At 43.9% G+C, this 23771-nt stretch overlaps 1 protein-coding gene across 3 annotated transcripts; it reads right to left on the minus strand.

The window, feature by feature from the left end:
* Positions 1 to 955: 955 nt before the first annotated feature.
* On the minus strand, positions 956 to 22882 carry LOC146025914 (interferon-induced very large GTPase 1-like). 3 transcript variants are annotated; one of them, XM_083156111.1, is made up of 5 exons: positions 22106 to 22351; positions 15591 to 15667; positions 15156 to 15236; positions 14883 to 14947; positions 956 to 6307 (listed from the first exon to the last, which is right to left on the minus strand). In XM_083156111.1, exon 5 carries the CDS (start codon positions 6303 to 6305, stop codon positions 1143 to 1145), a length of 5163 nt encoding a protein of 1720 aa, XP_083012237.1. In that variant the 5' UTR covers positions 6306 to 6307; positions 14883 to 14947; positions 15156 to 15236; positions 15591 to 15667; positions 22106 to 22351; the 3' UTR covers positions 956 to 1142. The 3 variants fall into 3 exon arrangements, with proteins under 3 accessions (XP_083012237.1, XP_083012236.1, XP_083012235.1); XM_083156110.1 differs by lacking the exons at positions 15156 to 15236; positions 22106 to 22351 and adding an exon at positions 22793 to 22882; XM_083156109.1 differs by lacking the exon at positions 15156 to 15236.
* Between the last annotated feature and the right edge of the window lie 889 nt (positions 22883 to 23771).

Consider the following 23771-nt stretch of genomic DNA (forward strand, 5'->3'; position numbering starts at 1 on the left):
TCCCCATTGCTTTTACTATGTGGACCTTGACTATTAAAGTGTGTTTTTATCATTACATACTGCACCATGAAGCGCATTTCTTCTATTCCCTACTAGATTTCCTTCCTCTGTGGATCCCAGAGGTGTTTGAGGATTTTGCGGCGGGTCAGATATTGAGGACTCTGGTGGTTAGCTACACCTGTGTGTTACGCAGGTTGATTTATTGGACTTGAGGTGTTCATACTAGTTCTGTGCGCACACCTTTACAGTCTTTTCCAAAAAAAAAATATATATATATATATATATATATATTCCCAGGGGTTCAGCACTCACACCTTAATTGGTAACTGGCTCTGGGTGCCCTCCTGTAGGTATCATTGGAGTAGTGGAGACAGAGACGGGGCGGCACTCACGGAAATAAAACTCAGACAGACACAGAGGTACACTTAACAAATTTTCTGATGAACATTTGTTAAGGGAATTGAAACGTTAAGCGTACCTCTGTGTCTGAGTGTTATTTCCGTGAGTGCCGCCCCGTCTCTGTCTCCACTATATATATGTTTATATTATTCCCCCCCTGCAGTTACCCATTGACCAAGTTTATTCTGCCTTTACTCAGTGTTTTGACAGTGTAATATTCTCCTGTGCAGTTTGTGGCCAGTAATGAGAAGTGGGAGGGGGAGTCCCCTGTCTAAAATGACCCCAGGACCCCCGAAGGCTTAAACTAGCCCTGGCTCCTCCCTGCCATGTCACAGACTGTGTTTGAAAAATGTCCGGTAGGAGCTGATTGGTTGGTTGTTCATCACTCTCCATTTTATCACTTTTGAAGCTTAGTGCATCTGGCCCTTAGTAAGATGGTGGACCACCCAATATTTAAATTTAGAATTCTATAGTTTATACCCACAGTCTTGTTGCATTACTAAAGTGAAATGCACAGTCCAGAGGATTTTGCATGCATTTATTATTTATCCAATCTGTTGCAAAACTTTACAAAACAAAATATACTGCAACATACAGTAAAATGCATTTTCATAGGATTTAGACAGTTTTTGAAACCCTCATAATATAATACTAGAAGCATAAATTGACCATTGATGCTCAGTATAGGATACATATATCCTTACCATACAGGCGCCCTTTATTTCATAGCATAAGTTATCCATTTACATTACTCTATCTAACTCCAAAATGACCTCCTGTTTCTTTATACTCCTCCACTGTGATGGGATGGTTCCCGCATCTGTAAATCGTAACTTATAATATTTCTCTAATTCATACTGAAAGTGGCAGATCACCCATTTCCAGTAAGATAATGCGGAGTTGTTTGGTGTAATAGACCAGTCACTGTATGGAGGTCCGGCATCACTGTAGGTTTTGTAGGGAAAGCTCCTGTCATCATAAAGTACACACAGTTCATCACTGGACACAAGTGTGGAACATATATCTCTGACAAAGTGATTGGTTTTATGCCATTTACCATGACCAATAGCCAGAGGACGATGGAACCTCACACTGTGCTTTCCGTCATGTCCAGCAATAGTATTGGTACAGACTGCACCACAGAACGGACACGTGTGCCAGCACCCCTGAAATCCACTAAAGAGTATTTCAAAAATCTCTTTCTTCATGTTGATCAGATCACACTTGGTAAAGTCACATTTTAGGTCTTTCACCACAATCTCCATAGCCTTCGTCATCGCCTCTTGTAGAAAATCTATATCTGTTATGTTATGATATGTCACACTTTTCAGGTCAGCACTGGACAGATTCATCTCACTTCCGAGCTCTGAGCAGAAAGCCTCCAGCCACGAGCTGACATCACCACGTCTGTCTGTGACCATTACAGTTGAAGTATCTATAGCCTTTATTATAAGGTTTCTGAAGTGATCCATATTAATGTGTAGGATGACGGATATCTTGTTCTTGTCATTATAATACTGGTCAATACATTTCCCAACAAAGGCTTTAACTGCTGATTTAGGATCAGTGACATAATCCATATAATCCTGGAAGTTCTCTTCCTCTGCCAGTGACTTAAGTAGACAGAACTCCAGTTTTGACCTGTTCCCATTCAGAGCTGGGTGGTTACATTTCATAGCACCAGCTAATTGTATTGCAGACCTCTCATACACTCCTTGTTGGATGGAGGCTTTTATTGTGTTACACAGAAAGTCAGCCAGTGATGTTATTTGTATTGTTCCTTCACAAGAAAGTTTAAAACTCTGCCAGAAATGTTCTCTTTTACTTTGTAGATAGGCAAGAGGATCATTGGCTTTTCTAAAAGCATCAGATATCTGGGTAAATCTGCGGGCAGCCTTTTGGCACAAGAACAGGGACACGTACAGCGTGTATTCACGTTTAAATTTAAACTTACAGTCTAACATCACGCCAATTTCTGTGTTGAGGATGTTCAAAATCTCATGAAAGTATATACACTGATAATTCATTTTTTGCTGCTGTTTCTGATCTATATATTCATCTATTCGCTTGTTTAGAGCATGGGTGACACCTTCTAGGTGTTTACGGTCTGGAATGGAAAGCTTTTCATTCCCAAAGCCAAAAAACTTGCTTTTAGTTGAAATGTACTTTGAGAACTCCACTACTAAAATTTTCCATTTAGAAGAGTTTCTAATTGTATCAACTAAATCTGTCTCTTGCCTGAAGCGTTCTAGAAAAACATTCTCCATATGCGCTTGGATGGTTGGTGGTTCAGGAGTCCGCATTGCAGCAGCTGCTCCACCAATGAAAGTGTTCCACATTTCAACAAATTTTCCCTGCAAACCTTCAGTATTTAAATTTTTTCCTTTCAAGGTCAGGGCCATTTTTCTGCTTTCTACAAACATTTGTTCCTCATATTTCTTCTTTATCTCATCTACTTTTCTATTGTCCACTTTTATAGTAATTAGTTCATCAGCTTTTTTCTTTATCTCTCCTATAAGATCATCTTTAATAGTTGCGAGCCTGATTTCTGTGTTCACTCTCCATTGAACTAGTATCGCCCCATCTGTTTCATTATTAAAACATTTCTCTAAGTCTTCTAGGATTGTTTTGTATTTTTGATCAAACTCCTTATGCAGAAACATTCCACCTACAGTTTTTATTTCATCCTTGTGAATCTGGTTAATGATTTTGTTTTGAAGTAGCAGCATGTGTTCTCTCAGTATCCATGCCCATTGGCTGTACTTGGTTTCCAGCTTGTTGTAAGCTGCAATCTCAAGTGAATTCTTGAAGCTGAAAACAAAATTCTCATGGAGCAAAGCATTCCACAGGTCACTAACACGTGTTTTGAACATTGAAATACTTAAAATATTTTGTTGTGCTTCCTGTTTGGCTGAGTTGAGTATGGCCTGTCTCAGTGTTTGCACATCTTGGCTGTAGTTAGGGTTTGTGGGAGCCATTGGCGGCTGCCCATCCCAGAGGTGGGCAAAGTAGTGAATGTGAGCATTTACATCAAACTTGATGACATCATTAAAACAGGTTACATCACATTGCTCTTGCTGTGCAGCACACAAGGTCATCTCATCCAGTTTTTCCTGTAGTTTTCTTCGTCCCTCCATATTTTGTTCATTGGCTGTGATTTCTCCAACATTTTGATGAACAAACAGACAGCTGGGTTGTAGGTTGACTGTTTTCATTCTCATAAATGCTTGGACAGCAATCTGTAGGATGTCTTGAATTTCAGAGGGATTTTCCCCAAAAATGTTGATGACTGTGAGGTTACCCAGGCCAATGACAAATGTAGCCAATTCATTGTCATGATTAAGTGCATTTCTGTTTGACAACTCTGCAGCTCTTAACCCCTCAGTATCTACCACAAGAACATAATCAAAGTTCATCTCATGTCGTAGTTCTCCATCTACCTCTATAAGCTGCATAAATGCTCCCCTAGTACATCTCCCGGCACCTACTGCAAACTGCAGCCCAAACATAGCATTGAGTAATGTGGATTTACCTGTACTTTGTATACCCAGTACAGAGAGAATATAGAGCTTTTTATCTCCTAGTATTTTTACCAGATCATCCAGAATAGATTTAATCCACCTCAATGGCACATGGGCAGCATCACCATCCATCAACTCCACCGGATACCCTGAGACCATGAGATTTGCCACAATGTTTGGCAAATTGGAAAATCTTTCATTCTCATCAGGGAAGGCTTCATAGATTTGTCCAAGTTCTCTCAGTAGGTGTTCAAGCCCAAATGTTGACATATTGATCTCATCCATTTTTTCTATCATCTGTTTATTTTTACCTTTTTGCTTTTCCTTCTCTACATTTGACCACACATTGTGGTATTCCTGGTATAGCACTGAAAGAGTGTTTGAAGACAAGTCATCCAAATACATTTTAATCCACTGGAGAAAATACATTTTCGAGCCATGAACATTTGACTGAAGAATCTGTAGAAAAGATCTCATGAAATCATTGAGGGGAAAAGCTCTTTCTAGTTGCAGATTTCTTATTGCATGTTTTTGAGACTCAATGTCACTTCGTTGTTGCTCAATACTCTGGTTGCTTTTTGTCTTCAGTCGGGTCAGTTCTTTGTCTTTCATGCACCATATGTGCCAGAGTTCTCCCTGTAAAGGAAGAAATTCATTCTTTGCATCGGATACCTTTTTTTCTTTGATCAGGGATATCAGAACCTCAGCTTGTTCCCTGCCATGCTGGCATTGTTCTTTGTCTTCATCAACCAAAAATCCATATTCTCTGGCAGTGCTGGCACATTTGTTAAGTGAGAACCTAAGTTTTAAAGTAGGTAATAATGATTGTATCGCTGATGTTACTTCTTCTACTAATTCTGCTTCATTTCTATTTTTAATCCCAATTTCTTTTTTCAATCCAGGTGATGGGTGACACTGTCCTTTGTCTGTAAGTAAACAGATTAATGGTATGGGGGATTGCAGTAATTCTTCTAGAACTTCTTTCCCCTTTGAATCTTTTGCATCTGTATCAGTGACCATTACGACAATGACAGATGAAATCTGCACCAAGAATTTTACCTGTTGCTCATGTTCTCTGGCATCCCCATGGAGATTAGTGAATGCGATACAGTCATCAAATGCATCATCATCCCTCCCACCAGGAAAATACCAGGCAATCTCTGTAACACCATTCATCAGCACAGAGCTCTTGATGCTTCCTTTGCAGTGGCGATGGTAGAAGATGTCATGTCTTTGTCTACTCATTAGCCAATTGATTATCTGGGATTTAGAGGCCATAGATGAGCCAAGACGGATGAAAGATACAATTGGCGTTTCAGTTTCCTTAATGAAATTGTCAAAATATTTATCATCCTTTGTGTTTTTCACACTTTTAGTTTTCCACTTCTTTTTAATGTCATGAAAAGACCAAAGTGGGAACTCAATAGAATTTGTGTTGGGATCAGTTACCAAAAGCGGTACCGCAAACTGACAAAGTGATAGTTTTGTGTAAATGTATTGTCTCATAAAGTCATCAGCACAATGGAAAATGGCCATCTGGACATCCATAGGGTGGATTGTTTCTTTGCTGTTTGTGCTTTGACATTCAAAGTCTTCTTTTAGGTCTCTAAAGAAATCTCCTAAGATATTCTGAGATGTGTCCATTCTCTTTTCTTCAATTCCTGCATTATCCTGAATTGGATCACTGTTGACTCTACAGTGTACATATCTTGCACGATAATCCAACATGAGCAATCTTTGTAAAAAATGGAAAGGAAGTTGTGTTTCTTCCAAAATCTGTGTTTCAGAGAGAAAAGATCTCCAGATCTTCAAAAAATCCGCAGTCTTCATTTTTTGTGGATAATACTTGTCAAGGTCCAGTCTCTTCAATAATGGCAAAAAGTGTGTATTCATGCTGCTGCAGTCCATTCCTTCATTATAATTCGAATATGTTACTTCTTTTTGGCATACCATTTTAAGCTCATTAGCAATGTTATCTGTTTTCTTTTTTTTTTTAATGTGTTCATAGCTGAAGGCTCTCAGGTCATCTTCCATTTGACTTCTCTCATTGGTCCTCAACTCTTTAAACTGCGTTTGTATCTTAGGAACTTGTTCATTTTTCATTGAATGACATGGTGTCTCTTGTGCTTCAGCAAACTGTAGCCTGCTGTCTGTTATGTTAAATAATCTATGCAATGCTCTTCTTTCCCAAGGGTATCTGATGTTATCTTCTAGCAATGAGCAGTCTTCAGGCTTTACATACTGTAATGACTGAATATACTTAATGCCCAGTTTATCTTCTAACACTCTGCGCCATTTCTCAGGATCCAAGCCAGTCTCTGTGAGTTTGTCATGAAGCGCTTTAGCAGCAGAACTTCCATGTTCTTCTGTAGGTTCTCCTGACATGTCTGTTGAAGAATCAAAGAAGACAATAAAATAAATGTAACCTTATAAATAATTGCCCTTTATCAGCTACTTAGCGCTAAACGTACTCAAATTGGATAGGGACGAATAAGGGGCGGGAATCCAATTTTGGAAATTTAACACAAAATCGGCAGATATTGCTCAAATACGAATGAAAATCACAGTAGAACACACAGGGGCAATTCAACAAGCCATCAGCCAAAATCTTCAGGACTTTCCATAGGCACTAGGAGAACCTGGAAATTTACTATAAGCAAATTCTGCCGATAAATAAACTCAAAGTATGAAGTTAAAATGTATCACCGAGTTTTCAGAAGCCTGAACTGATCATTGGCCACAAAATGCAAAACTGGCCATATCTCCATTGACCGCTATTCGTGGTATTGGGCTGTAAGTCACTGTGCTATTTCGCAGACTTGGGGCTGTATCTCTTTACTGTATATGCTATAAATGGAGATATACCAGTCTAGGCTGACTTTTCTTAGCGAAGACAGGGCAATCATTCGATGGAGAGTGACCATCGAAAGATTTCTCCTCATTGCAGCCGCATGCGAGCGAGTGTGTTAGCGTACACATCCCTTCACATGTTAGAGGAGGGGGGGGGGGGGGGCGTTCGGCCAGGCAGCCTCTACCTATTCGCTAAACTGCAAACATATACAGCCTAGCAAACAGGTCTGAATCAGGCCCAAAGTTTTTTAAATTAATAAAGGATTTAGAAATTAAGAGGGTGCAAGATTTCAGTGCATATATGAAAAGATCGCACATCACACTTCATGCCTCATCACGCACATTATAGGTAGACTGTCCGGACACTGCAGTCTACACATACAGATGTAGACACGTTAATCATGGCTACTTCGTTTAGCGCGCCTAGGGTCTAATTCAACTTGCTAGTTAGAGAAAAAAAAGAGAAGAAAGAATTTGCACAATGGATGCACACCAGAGATTATTTATTAAAAACTTAAACTTTTATTATTCTTCGTTCTAAAAAAGAAAGGGGGGAAAAAAAATCGCTACGGTCTTTTAATGTATAGGGTCACAGATGATGTCCCCCTTGGCTACGGTGACTTTTTAAGGGTTAAAATCTTTGCCATACTTTACACATATACATGTAGCATATAGATTTAAAATAGACAGGTTAACTGCCAGATGTCTTGGTACTGCAGTATAAATACACATTTTCCCTACAGTTAGAGGTACAGTATAGACAAATCCTGGGATCTTGGTTGGGGCGATAGGTAGTTTCTTTGTATCCAGGAATTAAATTAGTATATACTCATTACTTTGTTCCTTTTATTTCTTCTGGATACTTAGATATAGTGTCATCCCATCGGTTGGCATTTTCCCAGGATTTGTGCTTCTATTATGCTTGATACATTTGTTTCAGACAAGACTGTTAGATGCCATCAGCCTTATGTCACTATTTTAAAGAATTAGGTTGGTCTTGTGCCGTCAAGCTGGTGATATACCATGTAGTATTCTTCAGACTGTGGTGTATTTGCTCATGAGTAGTGAGTGGGAGAGTAGAAATATACAGTATTAGTCCCATAATGTGAAAAATTGTTCCACCTGTTTGCCCTTATCCAAAATTGCTTCCACCCAGTCCATCCATGTAGTTTGGTAAAAAATAAGGGAATTGTTTCGGGGGTATGGTCTATCCAACCTTGGAGTATTGTCAAAAGTATTGTATAATGGGACAGGCCCATAGACAGTGATATGTATCTGGCCATCTTGATGACATTTCGCGCAGGAGTGGGTATTAAACGTTCCCATTTGGAAATGTCTGAGGGGGGGGGGGGGATAAGAAAGTACTGTGGTACACTTTCAAGAGTAGTTCAGTACACATGCTAGCTGGTAGAGTCTTACAAGAAAACGTAAGGGCTTTATCCAGAACTGGAATAATTAATCTAGGGAAATGTGTTAGCCACTTGGACATGCTACATATCAGTTTTGCATAGGGATGTGAACCAGGACATTTTTAGGTTTTGTATCTGGATTCGCTTTAGGTCGACAGGGTCATTAGGTCGACATGGGTTTCACACAAAATTTTTGACTCGAATGTCAACACAGTCGACATGGACACTATATCGGTGCACTGCTGCACTCACCAGGCTTCAGACTCCGTGCCTCGCTGTGCTTGGCACACTATTTTATCTCCCTCCACGCCCAAGTGGATAGTAAGGCATAAAAAAATAGTACCTGTCAGCACGGCGGTTCCAAAAAATGTGAAAAACCCATTTAGACCTTCTGACTGTCGACCTTCCCCATAATCTACATAATGCTTGGGTTGACCTAAAGCCATATCAACCTTTTGAGGTTGGTCAGCCTAATGCATGTTGACCGTCCTGAGGTTGACCTAGTGACCGTATACCATCAATAACATTCATTTCCACTCACTTCCAATCTATTGTGAACACCTCACAACATTGTTTTTAAACCAAAATGTTGCACCGAGGTAGCTGTAACTAAGATAAGTGACAGAAGTGGGCAACACAAACATGTGGCCCATCTAGGAGTGGCAATGCAGGAGACAGGATGGCAGTATTTTAAACTATGACAAAAAATGCTCCAAAGAGCACATAATGCAAAGAAAAGAGGTGCAAGATCCTTGGGCCCTGTTGCAGTGAATTGCGTACTGAAAGTAGTACAAGTGGTCTTCCGACTGCCTCTCTGGGATGATGATTGACTCCCAGCAGCAGTAGGCGTAGCACTCAAGGATCCTCTGGAAGAATCCCGGATAGGAGGTAGTCATGCCTGTGACATGGCCTGCAGGACTACTTCCCATCCTGATTGAGGAGGAAAGTGACGATTAGGGAATTGTTGGTGTGGATTGCAGGTGCTTGGATACAAAAGAAAAAAGGTATTTAGGTGTCACTGGACTGCTTAAACTCTTAAGGTAGCCATACATCTACAGATCTATTGTCAGATTGGGCCGGTTGGAACAAAATCCTGGTAATGGATGAGTGACAGTTTTTGGCAGGTTTCCAGCATTTCAAAGCAAATGGTCAACGGTCATTTACTCTCATCCATTACCAGGTTTTTGTTCCCACTGGCCCAATCTGACTATCGATCTGTAGATGTATGGTCAGCTTTAGCCAGAGTTTCTGAACTTGACCATGACTTACAGTATGATGAATTCGCAGCAGGTGAAGTACTGTATAAGGGAGGATGTTCCTAGGTGGTTAGCATCCTTACCCCTACTTATTATGGTTTTACAAAGGCTACATATGGCAAAAGTTATTGTCTGGATTTGGATCGAATTATTCCAGAACAAAGAGGTGGCTATTTTTGTCATGCCAATCACAATGGGCTTTTTCATACCATGGCCAATAACTGTCTCCACTAGTGCCTTATTTATACAAACCACATCACCATCAGAAACCTCATAGTCAACACCCTCCTCAGCGCCAGCTACGTCAATATCCTCCTTATCCTGATGTACTTCTACAGTGACATCCACAATCTCAATGTCAGCAACTGGACTGGCGTTGCTCCTCCCAGTACTTGCAAAAGGCATGCAAATGGTAGAAGCCTCCTCTTCCCATACAGCGTTAGAAGGTGCTGCCTAGCCATCACAACCCGTGGACACAATTGGACTCTCCTTTGGGATTTGTGATATCTCTGAATGCACAGTTGTTTCCGGTGTTATTTTTTAACCTTTTTTCGAGGAGGAGGAGGGATCCATCTTCATGAGAAGATGAAGCACCAATCATGAACATACAGTTGGGACTGCTCTAACCTGAGCGGCTCCCATCGTTCCATCCACGTTCTGTCCCTGTCTGTTGGATCGCTATCCGTCAGAAACCTGTGGGTGACGGCAACAATGAAAGCGGTTCCATCTTTAGGTCACGTCCTTAGCCTTTCCACTTTGTGTCCTGAATTGCCAATCTTATGTTTCTACTTAGATTATTTCTTTTTTTAGTTAATTACATAGTAAAATTTAGCATTTTGGATTTTCCATGCCCTCCAGAACATTGGGCATCGGCCTAAGCAGACGACGTTGATTGACTTGCATCATCAATGTTATGACTGGTGGAAGCCGCTTCAGCACTCTAGTAGCAGGAAGTGGCTCCTGATCTTTCACTTTTTTTACCTCTATTTCACACTCAGACAGGGCAGCACCCAATTATTTGGCAGACAGGGCAGCACCCAATAATATGGAACTGAGAGCAGAGCAGGCAGAGCATCCAGGAGTAAGACAGAAGAAACAGCAAGGACCCATTCAATGCAAAAACACACAAATGTAAATCTCCTACACTCTCCTATGCTGGAGTGAAGATGGCACCAATCGGCGGGGATTTATATAGGATCCAAAAGTCGCAAGAATCTGTCAGCAGGATGACTTTTGCATTGCTCTGGGATCAAAGTATGGTAGGAGTGTACAGATCTCGCAGATCCAAACCCGTTCAACCTTAGTTTAGCATAATCCTGAATTTTCCTGAGGAACATATAGAAGATAGAAAGAGCTTTAGGTGGTGGGTACTGAGTGAGTCAAGAGGCAGTCAAGAGGCAGTCAAGTGAACTATTCCATTCCCCCTCTGAAAAATGTGTGAGAACAAGAACGTTCTTTTATAAATTGTAGGGGGTATGGGCTGACCATAGCGAATCTTGAGTACACCTCGGAGAACATCAAGATTAGTTGATTCCTCTACAGAAACTAATGATCGAATAGCGTCAATCACCACATAGTGCAAGGGTGAGCAGCCATGTCATCCGGAAGTTGGGAGTTTTGGATCAGGGGTAAATGCAGTGAGTGGTACTGATTCAATCCTACATTATGAAGTACAATGTGCCATATTTTTCTGGTGGTCCACAAAAGAGGGTTTGATTTGATAGAATCTGGTATCTCTTGATCATGTTGGTGAAGAAAGATGTTACATTAAGCCTGTGTCTGGTAGAAATCTTTGGTCCAGTAATATGTTCATGTATACAGATCTTTTATGTAGCCAATCCTGAAGATGCCTCAAGATGGCTGCTTGGTTGTAGGTCACAATTTCAGGGAAATTGATCCCACCATTTGATTTTAAGGGAATACACTAATCAGCTAAAAAACAAAGCTGGAAGTGGTCATTGCTAACATCAAAGAACCACCAGAAAAACATCCAGGAACTCCTGAGTTTTCACAAACACACCCAGAAAATGCCATGTTTCTGTCCCTAAATGCTGGCTTCCTGTCACAGTGCTATGCATATGGATATTTATTCGCTAATTGCGGCCACACAAGCATAATGCGAATGCTGTGCACTTGCAGTCATTTTATAATTAAATGGACTGCAAATTCTCTGACTAGCGATCATGCTGGATTAGGCCCCTAGTCACACCTGACATACATACACAATAGATATATAGATAGATCGATAGAGCGCACTAGTTGACCACCACCTTTTTAGTGTGAAATTACACAAAAGATGTTCGATGTAAAATGTATTAAAAAATTAGGTACTTGTTTAGTTTCATGGCGGCAGCATGGCCGCAGTGAACTTCCGGGTTTGGCGCTCACCAAACTATCTAAAATAAACAAAATTAACTCTATGCCAACGTAGATAGTTCGTACACCTACTATCCACGTTGGCATAGAGTTGATTTTAGATAGCGTGGTGAGCGCAGCGAGCCACCGAGCCCGCACCGTGGGCGAGTGAAGCGAGCCCCGCAAGAGGACTCAGATGCATGGGCGCTGCCGCCGTGAAACTAAACAAGCACCAAAAATGAAATACACATATCAGACATGGCTTCCATAGTGGAGTTATTTCGAGGTGGTAAAAGACCCCACGCATTTCGTCACAAACAACTTCAGCAGGGGAGCCGATACCACTACGTCAACCATAGGAAAAAGAATTTTATTGAGGTAGATTTTTGTGTCGTCACTTTTTTAAGGAGTGAACCTTTTTAATTGGCTGGAATCTATATAATTATCCAGCTATCACGAGAAAAAGTTCTCAGATGTCGAGGTTCAAATCAGGATAAACCAGGTGTAGCAATCCAGATGGAGTAGTTCCAATGTCTGAGTGCACTTGCTACACCTGGTTTATCCTTATTTGAACCTCGACACCTGAGAATTTTTTCTCATGATCGCTGGATAATTGTATCGATTCCAGCCAATTAAAAAGGTTCACTCCTAAAAGTGACGACACAAAAATATACCACTAAAAAAGTAACGACACAAAAATCTACCTCAATAAGATTCTTTTCCCTACGGTTGACATCAGTGTTCCCTCAAAGCTGTGCACGCGTACACAACTCGACGAGCGTGCGCAAGACATTACAGCAGAGCGCACAAAGCAGCAGTGGTCCATTTTTGTAGTTATGGACTCAATTAATGTGTTTCACACATTAACTACATTCTGTGCTGCGATTTGAATGTTGAAATGTTTAATATCATTTTGAAGTAAAGTTAACGCACAAAATTTTAAATTTCCTTCCAAAGTTGCACAGCCAAAATCTTTTGCCGCACACAGCCTTTGTAGAATTAGAGGGAACATTGGTTAACATAGTGGTCCCCTGATGAAGTTGTTTGTGACTAAATGCGTTGGGTATTTTACCACCTCGAAATGACTGAACTATGGAAGCCATGTCGGATATGTGTATTTCATTTTTAATAAATTTTACACTGAACTTCTTTTGTGTGTCATTTCATGCTAAAAAGGTGGTGGTCAACTAGCGCAATCTATATCTATCTCCAGCTATAAGAGCTCTTGACAAAGGTGGTTGATCCACCGAAACAGGCTGTCGGGCTCACAGGGTCTGCACAAGGCTGGATTATTGGTCACCGGGCTGATACATGTAAAATTAATAAAAAAAAAACCGTTGCATTTTACAGGTAAACTTAAAGTCCCAGCAGGCCTCCCCTGCATGCTGGGACTTGGCAAACGCCAAGCCCCAGCATGCGGGGCATTAATTGCCCCCCTTGGACTTGTAGTTCACCTGTAAAAAGAATGTTAAAAAAAAAAAAGACACAGACACAGAAAAGTAACATTTTAATATACACACACTAATTTTACTTACCAATCCAGGCTCCAGTGGTGACTCTGTCCCCTGCAGCCTCACCCTCCATGGACTGCTGGGTGAGCTGGCTTCCTCTGTTGTAATGACAGCAAGGAATCGCGCTGTCACAGTGCAATAGAAGCACTCAGCCCTGATTGGCTGTAGGCATCTCCATGGAAGCCGACTCACCCGCAGTCCGTGCAGGGTGAGGCTGCAAGGAACAGAGTCAACACTGGAGCCTGGATTTGTAAGTATAGAGGTGTAAAATTAATGTGTGTATAATAAACTTTTAAGTCCAAGGGGGCCCATTAATGCCCCGCATGCTGGGAATAGTGATTCACCAAGTCCCAGCATGCGGGGGAGACCTGACTTGTAATTCCCCTGTAAAAATTAATTTTACGTGTATCAGCCCGGTGTCCACCGCCCAGGGACGCCAGGGCTGGTTATGCTCAGGAGGGGGGGCCCACGCCATTTATTTTTTTTACTAAATACCGCACAAAAAAAGTGCATATTATCATTACTAATACAGGTTGAGTATCCCGTATCCGAATATCCGTTATCCGAATTATTCCGAAATACGGACATTCCAGAAAGTGAAAATTTTTTTTTTTTTTGATAAAAACTCACTGGGTACATTTGTAACAGCATCACTGGGGACATGATATGTAACTGGCACTATATATGTGCAAGACAATGATTGCTTGGCATTCAAATTCAGTACTGAGATAGTACACACATTTTGTTTCACGTTTTGAAACCTTGTTTTTTGAACAATTAAAATATATTTGTGTGTATTTTATGTGGTAATAAAATATATTTGTGTGTATATTATGTGTTTAAACAGCATAAATGCAAGATACTTCAAAATACATCATTGAAATATTAAAATATTCCAAAATACGGAATAATCCGTTATCCAAAATCCTCCTGGTCCCGAGCATTTTGGATAAGGGATACTCAACCTGTAATCGCACATGTCTAAATCGCATGTAAATTCTGACTTTGTCTTAAAAAAACAAACAAAAAAAAATCCCTGCACCCTATTACATTTGCGTGTTTTTCACAAAATGTGCGATTTACTGCAATCTTAAAACATGAGTAACAATTGTACCCTATTACATTTCGGTCCTTGTGTTTCAAACTAGTGTACGTGCAGGATATTCTTTTTCGGTAAAGCCAGTATTTAAGCAGAAGATTTCTTAGAGAGACATATTCATGGTAGTTGATATATAACCAACACTGACATTTGCTAGCTACCCTCACAAGTGCACAGCAAAACAGGGGGGGGGGGGGGGGGGGGGGTTGTAATTCCTAAAATGAGAAGTACAATAGTACTAGTGTAGGATGGAGGTCTGGTAGGACCTGGCTCCTCCGCCACTTCAATTTATTGGTGATCAGGTATAAATAAAATTACAAATTAAGGTAAGTGACTCTACACACTAATATGGATATTTTGATGTTCTAAAAAAACAACAGTGCTGTACAGTATACAGTACAATAGAGTGCTAAATAGGAGTACAGTTACGCTCTGTCAATATACAATACTATACAGTAGAAGTACAGTACAGAAGTACTTACTTGCAGAGAGAAGTCAGACCCTGGCTCCTCCTAATCCTCCAGTTCCAGGTCTTGGCCTTCAGGTACTGTGCAGAAAAAAAAAAAAAATGAAGTAAGTCATACTGCAAGCTACAGTACAGTATAGTATGTACTGCAGAGATTCATAGGACTACGAAGGCAGAAGCACCGCTGGTATTTTTCCTTTCACAGTGGATGCGTGTGAAATTGACGGTTTTCAATTTTTGGACATATATGCTTAATGCTAAATCAGGCCCATAGCACAATTTTAATTACCTACAGATAGATCCAGGTTCTTATTGACTAAGTTTCTGCCCCTAGGTGCAGAAAATACTTCCTTTCATCTATTGTTCTCAGCTGCAATACAATAGAGAGAACAATACAGCAAGGGGATTTGTGTGACTGGTCTTTCGAAGTTAAGCCTATTAAACGCCAAGAAGAAAGAGGCTCCATCTGTATTATTGGGCAATAAAGTTACCAACCTCATGCGTTATAGGATGAAAAACGTGTCTCTTGGGGCTGCTTATTCGAGATTCTGCTATGTATGGCTGAGGCACGCGAAACAAAACCCTTGATAAATGCTGGCTTACGGGGCTAATTGGATAGCCCCTGGTGGATCCATTAACTATGGTAATTTACCACAGTTAATAAGATACCATTCTTAAAAGGAAGAGAAGTAGAATGTACAGTACTGTATGGTGCGGTACTTACTGGTATGGAGATCGGCTTGTGCCTGGTGATGCCTGGGACCCACAAGGTGGCTGGTTCCTTCGCTAGAGGTTCAGTTACTGTAAGAGAAAACGGGTATGGATTATCGGATAGACAGCAACTAGGTCGACACCACTAGGTCGACATGAGGTTAGTTTGACCGGGTCATTAAGTTGACATGGGGAAGGTCAACATGGGGTTTTTCACTTTTTTTGTCCCGAATGTGGACACAGTCGACATGGACACTAAATAAGTGCACCACGTCTGCTCGCTATGCTTCGGGCACGGTGACTCGCTATGCACAGCACACAATTTTATTCTCCCAACGCCCTCTAGTGGATGGTAGAGCATGAAATACTGCCTGTCGGCACACAAAAAAAAAAAATGAAAAACCCCATGTCGACCTAATGACCCTGTCGACCTAACACCATTTATTTACAGTTTCTTATATAGAGCAGCATATTCCGTTGCACTTTACAATCGGAAACAACAGTGATTAAACAAACTGGGTAGATACAAACCGACACGGAGGTGGGCCCATGACAGCCTTCAGTCATGTCAACCTAATGCTTCTCGGCCTAGTGACCGTATACTGAGAAAACACAGCATTTCCATAATTAAGACTTTTAATAAATGTAGAAAATCCTTTGCCAATTGCTACAGTAAGTACAATACCGTAAGTAAATTTATAGGATTAGGTTAGACCATAAATGTAAAAATACTAGATTGTATTTGCCGGAGGCCCGGCACACAGGATACATTTGTGGCACTTTTACCATTCGTTAAACTGGATGAATTGGCGCTAGACACCATGCACTGTAAATGTCTAAATATTCATTAAACCCTTTGAGTGCCAAGTGAATTTGTCAAAATTAGTGTGAAAATTGCCAAGCAAACATTTGTATTCGTCATAATGACCTGTACATAGGAAAAATAATATTGCACACATTTATTATTTGAATTCACATAACAAATGTGAGAGACACTGGCATTTTTAGTAGAGATGGGTGCCTGTGCCGAAGATTTGGATTCCTTGCCGGGATTTGGATTTGGCTTTGTTGAGCGGTGGTGAAAGGCTTTGGATTTTTTTTTAAAGACACCCAAATCACGTCGTTTTTGTGGTTTTTTTTGGTCCCTAGAGTAATATCAAACCTCAATAACATTAATTTCCTGCCCTTTCCAGACAATTTTGACCACTTTAAAGCTCATAATGTGGTTTTCATTTAATTTAGGCCAAGGTCTGCAGCAAGCTGGCTGGTTATTAACTCACAGAACTTCTGACAGTATCAGTATGGTGTATTGGAGTGCAGTACACACAAACAATAAAGAAGAGCAAAATTATTTGTGGTGTAGGGTTCCGACAGTCGGGATCCCGACAGTCATTAGCCCAACTTTGGGATCCCGACTGCCCGGACTCAGACAGCATGGTGAGCGCAACAAAACCCCTTGCGGGCTTGCTGCGCTCGCCATGCTGCGGGCACGGTGGCTCACTACGCTCGCCACCTATTCTATTCTCCCTCTATGGGGGTCGTGGACCCCCATGAGAGAAAATAGCGTGTGGCCGTCGGGCAACCATGTGTCTGCGTTTTGACAGTCGGGATCTCGACGTCGGGTAAATGACTGTCGGGATCCCGACAACTGACTCAGACCCCTTTCAGGCAAGTAACACACCCCACAGAGACGGACTACATGGAAGAGCTGTGCGCAGCTTGGAAACGTGCAACTAAATGGTGCCGAATTCTCTGGATGCCGAGCCTTTAAAGACTTGGCGTCTTGCAAGAATCAGGTGCGAGACTTCGCCGTTCGGCTACGCTCGGGTTTCTGAGCTAAGCCGGAAACACGGGAGCGCGGCTCGCGGAGGCTCGAGGGGCAGTGTTCGGAGCGGTTCGGATTCCACTGAATTATATTTTGCGCATCTCTCATCGAGATGTTGGCACTCAAATGGTTAATAATGTGTTAGAACAGGTTATAGTCAGTGAGCTGTGCGCAGTTTGAGAATTCTGGGAACACATGAATGAAGCACTTCTGTATAAGGTATTTCAGTTTTAAAATGCATCAACAGTTGGGAAGAGTCCATGGAACATCTGAACAGCGCAAGTCATATGGTAATTCTCCTCATGAGTGAAATTTACTAAGATCGAATGGACATCCGTAGCCATTCTCATCCGGGAATCACAGAGCGACACATTTATTAAACTGAAAATGATGCCGATTGTTCTCATTTACAAATAAATATCACGGCCGAAAGTAAGAATTAATAGACCATCAGCTAAACCCAGGAGGACTTTACATTGGCAAATTTACTATCATTCATATGAGTGATGTCAACCGTTAAGTACTGTAAGTTCAGTATACGAGTGGCAAAAACACCGCCTTTTGCCATTTGTATTGTTAAGTTCCCTTCTGTTAGTTTGGACCAGGATTTTTGCAAGAAGGACTGATTTACACTGGTTTGTTTGTTTTTGTACATGTTCCCTATTGGATTTCTGCAGGACCAAATCTACCTGTCAACATAGGTAAGTATGTGTGCATGTATGTATGTTTATCTTTTACTTGCATTGCAAGGAACGTCTGGTAATCCGTCTGCGCATGCACAGAGCATGGCACCGGCTGCGGTGCATGCTGGGAGGGATCCGTGATGGATGACGTCACCGGCGCAAAGCACTCCTGGGACCGCTGGAGAAGCCGGAGAGGATGCTGAAGGCCTGCTATGGACGCCGGAGGACTTGGTAAGTATTAAAAGAGGGTATGGGGGGGGGGAACAAAAAAAATTGAATTATTCCAAAAAACCACAGTTTTTGGAATAATTCGGATACGGGATGCCCGGATACGGGATACCCGACCTGTACTTTATGTATACTGGTGAATTATTCTGACAAGTATATTCCAAATAGCAGATTATTCTAGCGCTAGGTATAAAATATCTGACAAAATGTTCAATTAGTTTTAAAGAAAAAAAAGACTATTTAAATCCAATATTCTTTTTTCCTGTACTTTGACATAAATAACAACCAGTTGTACTATGTGTTAGTTATACCCCTTTTATACCTGCAGAAAATATCCCAGGTCGATGCGCGGGTTTTTTGCTAGTGGAAATGCAAATGCAAGATCCCCGGGACTCCTACCCAGGTAGTTAGGGCAGTGGAAACGGGTAACCCCAGGGGGATACGGTTGATTGGTTAACCTAAAGATGGTCGACACCGTTGGGTCCACATACTGCAAGGTCGAAAATGCACAAGGTCGACATGAGACGAGGTAGACAGTCAAAAGGTCGACATGGTTTTTTTTTACTGTTTTTTGAGCCGACATGTGCCGACAGGCAGTATTTCATTCCCTACCATCCACTAGGGCGTGGAGGGAGAATAAAATAACGCCCAAGGCGAGTGCAGCGAGCCATGCGAGTGGATGCAGTGCACTTAAAACTGTGTCCATGTCGACTGTGTCGACATTCGGGTAAAAAAAAAACCATGTCGACCTAACCCATGTCGACCTAATGGTTGTGTCGACCTAGACACCTGTTAACATTGTGCCATGTTGACCTAGACACCTGTCAACCTTGCAGTATATCGACCCAATGACTGTCGACCATCATTAGGTCGACCCAATAATCCCATTCCACCCCGGGTTGCATGCGTTCACTACTATGCAGATGCCTGCCTCCCAGTGCCGCCCGGTTTTGGGTGCCAGATGGGGTAGTGGGGAAACTGCGCCGTGGACTGTATCCTAGTGGTTCAGCTGCAGGGTGTGTGGGGAATACTACAGGGTTCCTCTTTAATGGAATAGTGGACAGTTTACACCTTACGGTGTCACCCTGCGCTCAAACTCACTTAAAGCGTAATAATCACTTGTGTTGTTTAAAAATCAGTAAAATCAGATTTATTTGGAATTAAATGAGAGAATTCTTGAGGGAAAATTCATATACATAAATAAACAATTTAGTTCAAATTAAAACAGAGTTGTTAAAATACGCAGACTTAATCAGTCTTAAGAACTTTTGGCTTTATATCTATTGTGCCTAGTACCGGTACACACAAGACATTGGGGTGGGTGTGGGGTAAGGGGTCACAAACAAAGACATAGGGGGGTATTCAATCTGTAGGTCATGGTGGTTGAGCTTGCTCGTCTGCCGTGACCCTGTCCGATTCTTGGTCAGCTCGACCGAGAACATGCAGGCAGGATTCAATGTCCCGCCTGCCAGGGAGTGAGAAGGGGGCGTGGCCACGAGTTGCGGCCGGGAAGAGGCGAGCTGCAGCTGGGGAGTGTCTGCCGGTACTGGCGAGAGTCTGCCGTCAGACACTCCCTCAGCCTGGAAAAAGGTAAAAGAAATATCACTCTGCCATTTAAAGCTATGGACCCGTACACAGTACCTTCACATACAGAGGATTGGCATTGACCATCAATCAATGGTACCAAAGAGACAGTGTTATGCTGGGTACACACCAGGATGATCCTGTTCGTGAGCGGGTCGTCACAGGAACGTACGACCCGCTCACAAGCTGATGGAGCCGCCGACCGGCACAGAAAAAGCCCCTGATGTAATCGTGACCCACACCCACTACAATGGACGTTTCTGAGATCCCACCTGCAGCAGGCAGGATCTCAGAAAAGACCTAACGACCCGCAGGGCCGCACATCGGATCAGGATTGCATCAAAAGGGAAGCGAAATGGCCCAAAACACATCCAATCGGTCGAGATTGTATCTAAATTGGCTCGTTTTGGGAAACATCCTCCCCATCACCTGCATCACACCGCACTTCCCTTCATCACACTGGATCACACCATACGTCCCCATCTGCTGCATCACACCGCACGTCCCCATCACCTGCATCACACCGCACTTCCCTTCATCACACTGGATCACACCATACGTCCCCATCTGCTGCATCACACCGCACGTCCCCATCACCTTCATCACATTGCACGTCCCCATCACCTTCATCACACCGCACGTCCCCATCACCTTCATCACACCGCACGTCCCCATCACCTTCATCACACCGCACGTCCCCATCACCTTCATCACACCGCACGTCCCCATCACCTTCATCACACCGCACGTCCCCATCACCTTCATCACACCGCACGTCCCCATCACCTTCATCACACTGCACGTCCCCATCACCTTCTTCACACCGCACGTCCCCATCCCCTGCATCACACCGCACGTCCCCATCACCTTCTTCACACCGCACGTCCCCATCACCTGCATCACACCGCACGTCCCCATCAGCTGCATCACACCGCACGTCCCCATCACCTTCATCACACCGCACGTCCCCATCAGCTGCATCACACCGCACGTCCCCATCAGCTGCATTACACCGCACGTCCCCATCACCTGCATCACACCGCACGTCCCCATCCCCTGCATCACACCGCACGTCCCCATCACCTGCATCACACCGTACGTCCCCATCACCTGCATCACACCGCACGTCCCCATCAGCTGCATCACACCGCACGTCCCCATCAGCTGCATTACACCGCACGTCCCCATCACCTGCATCACACCGCACGTCCCCATCCCCTGCATCACACCGCACGTCCCCATCACCTGCATCACACCGTACGTCCCCATCACCTGCATCACACCGTACGTCCCCATCACCTGCATCACACCGCACGTCCCCATCAAATGCATCACACTGCATGTCCCCATCACCTGCATCACACCGCACGTCCCCATCCCCTGCATCACACCGCACGTCCCCATCACCTGCATCACACCGCACGTCCCCATCAGCTGCATCACACCGCACGTCCCCATCAGCTGCATCACACCGCACGTCCCCATCAGTTGCATCACACCGCACGTCCCCATCAGTTGCATCACACCGCACGTCCCCATCACCTGCATCACACCATACGTCCCCATCAGCTTCATCACACCGCACATCCCCATCCCCTGCATCACACCGCACATCCCCTGCATCACACCGCACGTCCCCATCACCTGCATCACACCATACGTCCCCATCAGCTTCATCACACCGCACATCCCCATCCCCTGCATCACACCGCACGTCCCCATCACCTGCATCACACCGCACGTCCCCATCACCTGCATCACACCGCAAGTTGCCGTGACACAGTGGCGGGATTCTAAAACCAATTAAATCAGAAGTCCCCTCACCTCAATCCTCTGAAGTTTGGAGGCCAGTGCATAGTTTGTGTCCCCGTTACTGCTGCCGCTGCTGTCCAACAGGTTCTCTCTCCCCCCTCCTCTAAAAAAATATATTTTTTTATAAAAACAAAAAATGCCCGAGCAGCAGTGGTGGGCGTTACACGTAGCACCTGACCTGTCTCCCCCCTCACCATGGCAGACACCCATAGCCAGCAGTGATGTGCAGGAGATCCTACACATAAACACATAACAAGCGCACACACAGCTGCAGCAGCTGCAGGAAATAGCGGAGCACTGCTCTATATGATGGCCGGACATCTGCCACCCCCACCGCCGGGTAGAGCAGGGGATCTCCTGCAGGTGCGGAAAGGGAGGAAGCGGCAAGGAGCTTACCTCATGCAGCTGCAGTGTTCAGTCTCGCTGTCGGGAGACGGACCCGGGAGCAGGGAAGCTGCGTGACCTCAGGTGCGGGGGGGGGGAGCTCTCCGAAATGTCTGCTGAGGTGGAGGTGGCTTAGGCAGGCAACAGGTGGGACACGTCTCCCTACTCAGCAGACTGCAGCTCCGCGGAGATCTCTACCAGCTCCCTCTCCACTTAGTCATCAGCCCTGCTCCCCGGGACTCCACTCAGAGATGGGCAGTTCCCCGCACCTGTATGCGGAAGGCGCATCATCTTCCGGGTTACCCATCTCACTCTCTGCTGCTCCCCGTTCCCGACTGTCACTGGAGGCGGCTGGTTACACACTGCGGGTGGTTGGAGACAAGGTCACAGGGGTACCGGAATGTCCCTGTGACAGTAGCAGCTCCACATTGAAAAAAAAAAAAAAAATAGTTTAGTGCTTGAAGTGCCGGTATGCCATACCGTTGCATACCGGCCCACTTCGAGCACTGCTTTAAGTGAGTTTGAGCACCAGGTGACACCGTACGGTGTAAACTGTCCACTATGCCAGTGTAAAAGAGTTCGCAAGCCGGGTCACACCTGGGTATAAAATCTCTCATACGACCTGGCTTGCTAATGGAAAGAATATAACAATTTTTCATTTGTTAGTCCCCCAATATCATAAGCTTCTTATTCACCTACAGAAGCTTTGTTTTTTACTTCATATTTGAGCTCCAGCTTCTTACTCAGAACATGGACTTCTGCAAGTCTTTGGCCTCAAATTTGACACCTGAAATGAAAAAAAAGGGGGTCACTTGCATACCTCTAAACATGATCCTCTCCAGGATGTATGATCAGAGGCGGATTGGTAATGAAATCCGTCCCGGGACAAATCTAAGAGAAGCCTTGGGGGGGGGGGGGTGCTGACTGGGGGCCTTTTGAGCAGCGCTGACGGGTTGCTGGGGGGGGGGGGGTTATCGGTGTCGACGGGTTGGTGGGGGGAAGCTGACCAGTTCCTGGGGGGGGGGGGGGTTGCCTTACTTACAGGCTACTTGTCTTCAGTGGTGGCAGGGGTCCAGGGAGGACAGCCTGGCTCTGATAGCAGGAGCCGGGTGGAGACAGGGCGGGCACCGCCACTCTGGCGGTACACCGAACACGTGTAAAGCACCGCAAAGGACATCGGGAGGAAGAGGAGCTACTGCATTAGGCATGGGCAGTAGATGTCCTCTAGGTCCACTGGCCTCCGCCATCTTTATCACTGGCAGCATTGCCAGTCATCCCGCCAGGGGAGACAGTGGCGGCCCGGTCAGGAGGGAAATCGTCCAATTCCGGACCGGCCCTCCGGGAAATGTTCTGGTCTCCCGGTGGCCCAATCCGCCGCTGTGTGTGATTACCATCACCTGTGGTGAGACACCTTTCTAAAGCTGTGTACACACGGGGCGATTTCAGCACATATCGCTGGCAATATGGTCACTGAGTGACCATATTGCCAGTGATTTCATGTGCTGTGGGAGATAATTTGCCGAGAGTGTGCTCCCGCTGTCAGCCCTTCAAGGTCGCTGGTCGTAGGAGCATGCTCCTCTGATTATGGCTAAAAACTGCTGGTCGCTGGTACACAATGCACTGTGCACCAGCTACCAGCTATTTCTAGTCAAAATGAGGTAGAGACAGAATGAGACCG

This window comes from Crinia signifera, chromosome 8, assembly GCF_055691185.1.
Source record: "Crinia signifera chromosome 8, ASM5569118v1, whole genome shotgun sequence".
Lineage (NCBI taxonomy): Eukaryota > Metazoa > Chordata > Amphibia > Anura > Myobatrachidae > Crinia > Crinia signifera.

What these genes read in the sequence shown, in the direction of transcription:
- LOC146025914 (XM_083156110.1), bottom strand. Translation starts at nt 6,305, where the DNA reads ATGTCAGGAGAACCTACAGAAGAACATGGAAGTTCTGCTGCTAAAGCG.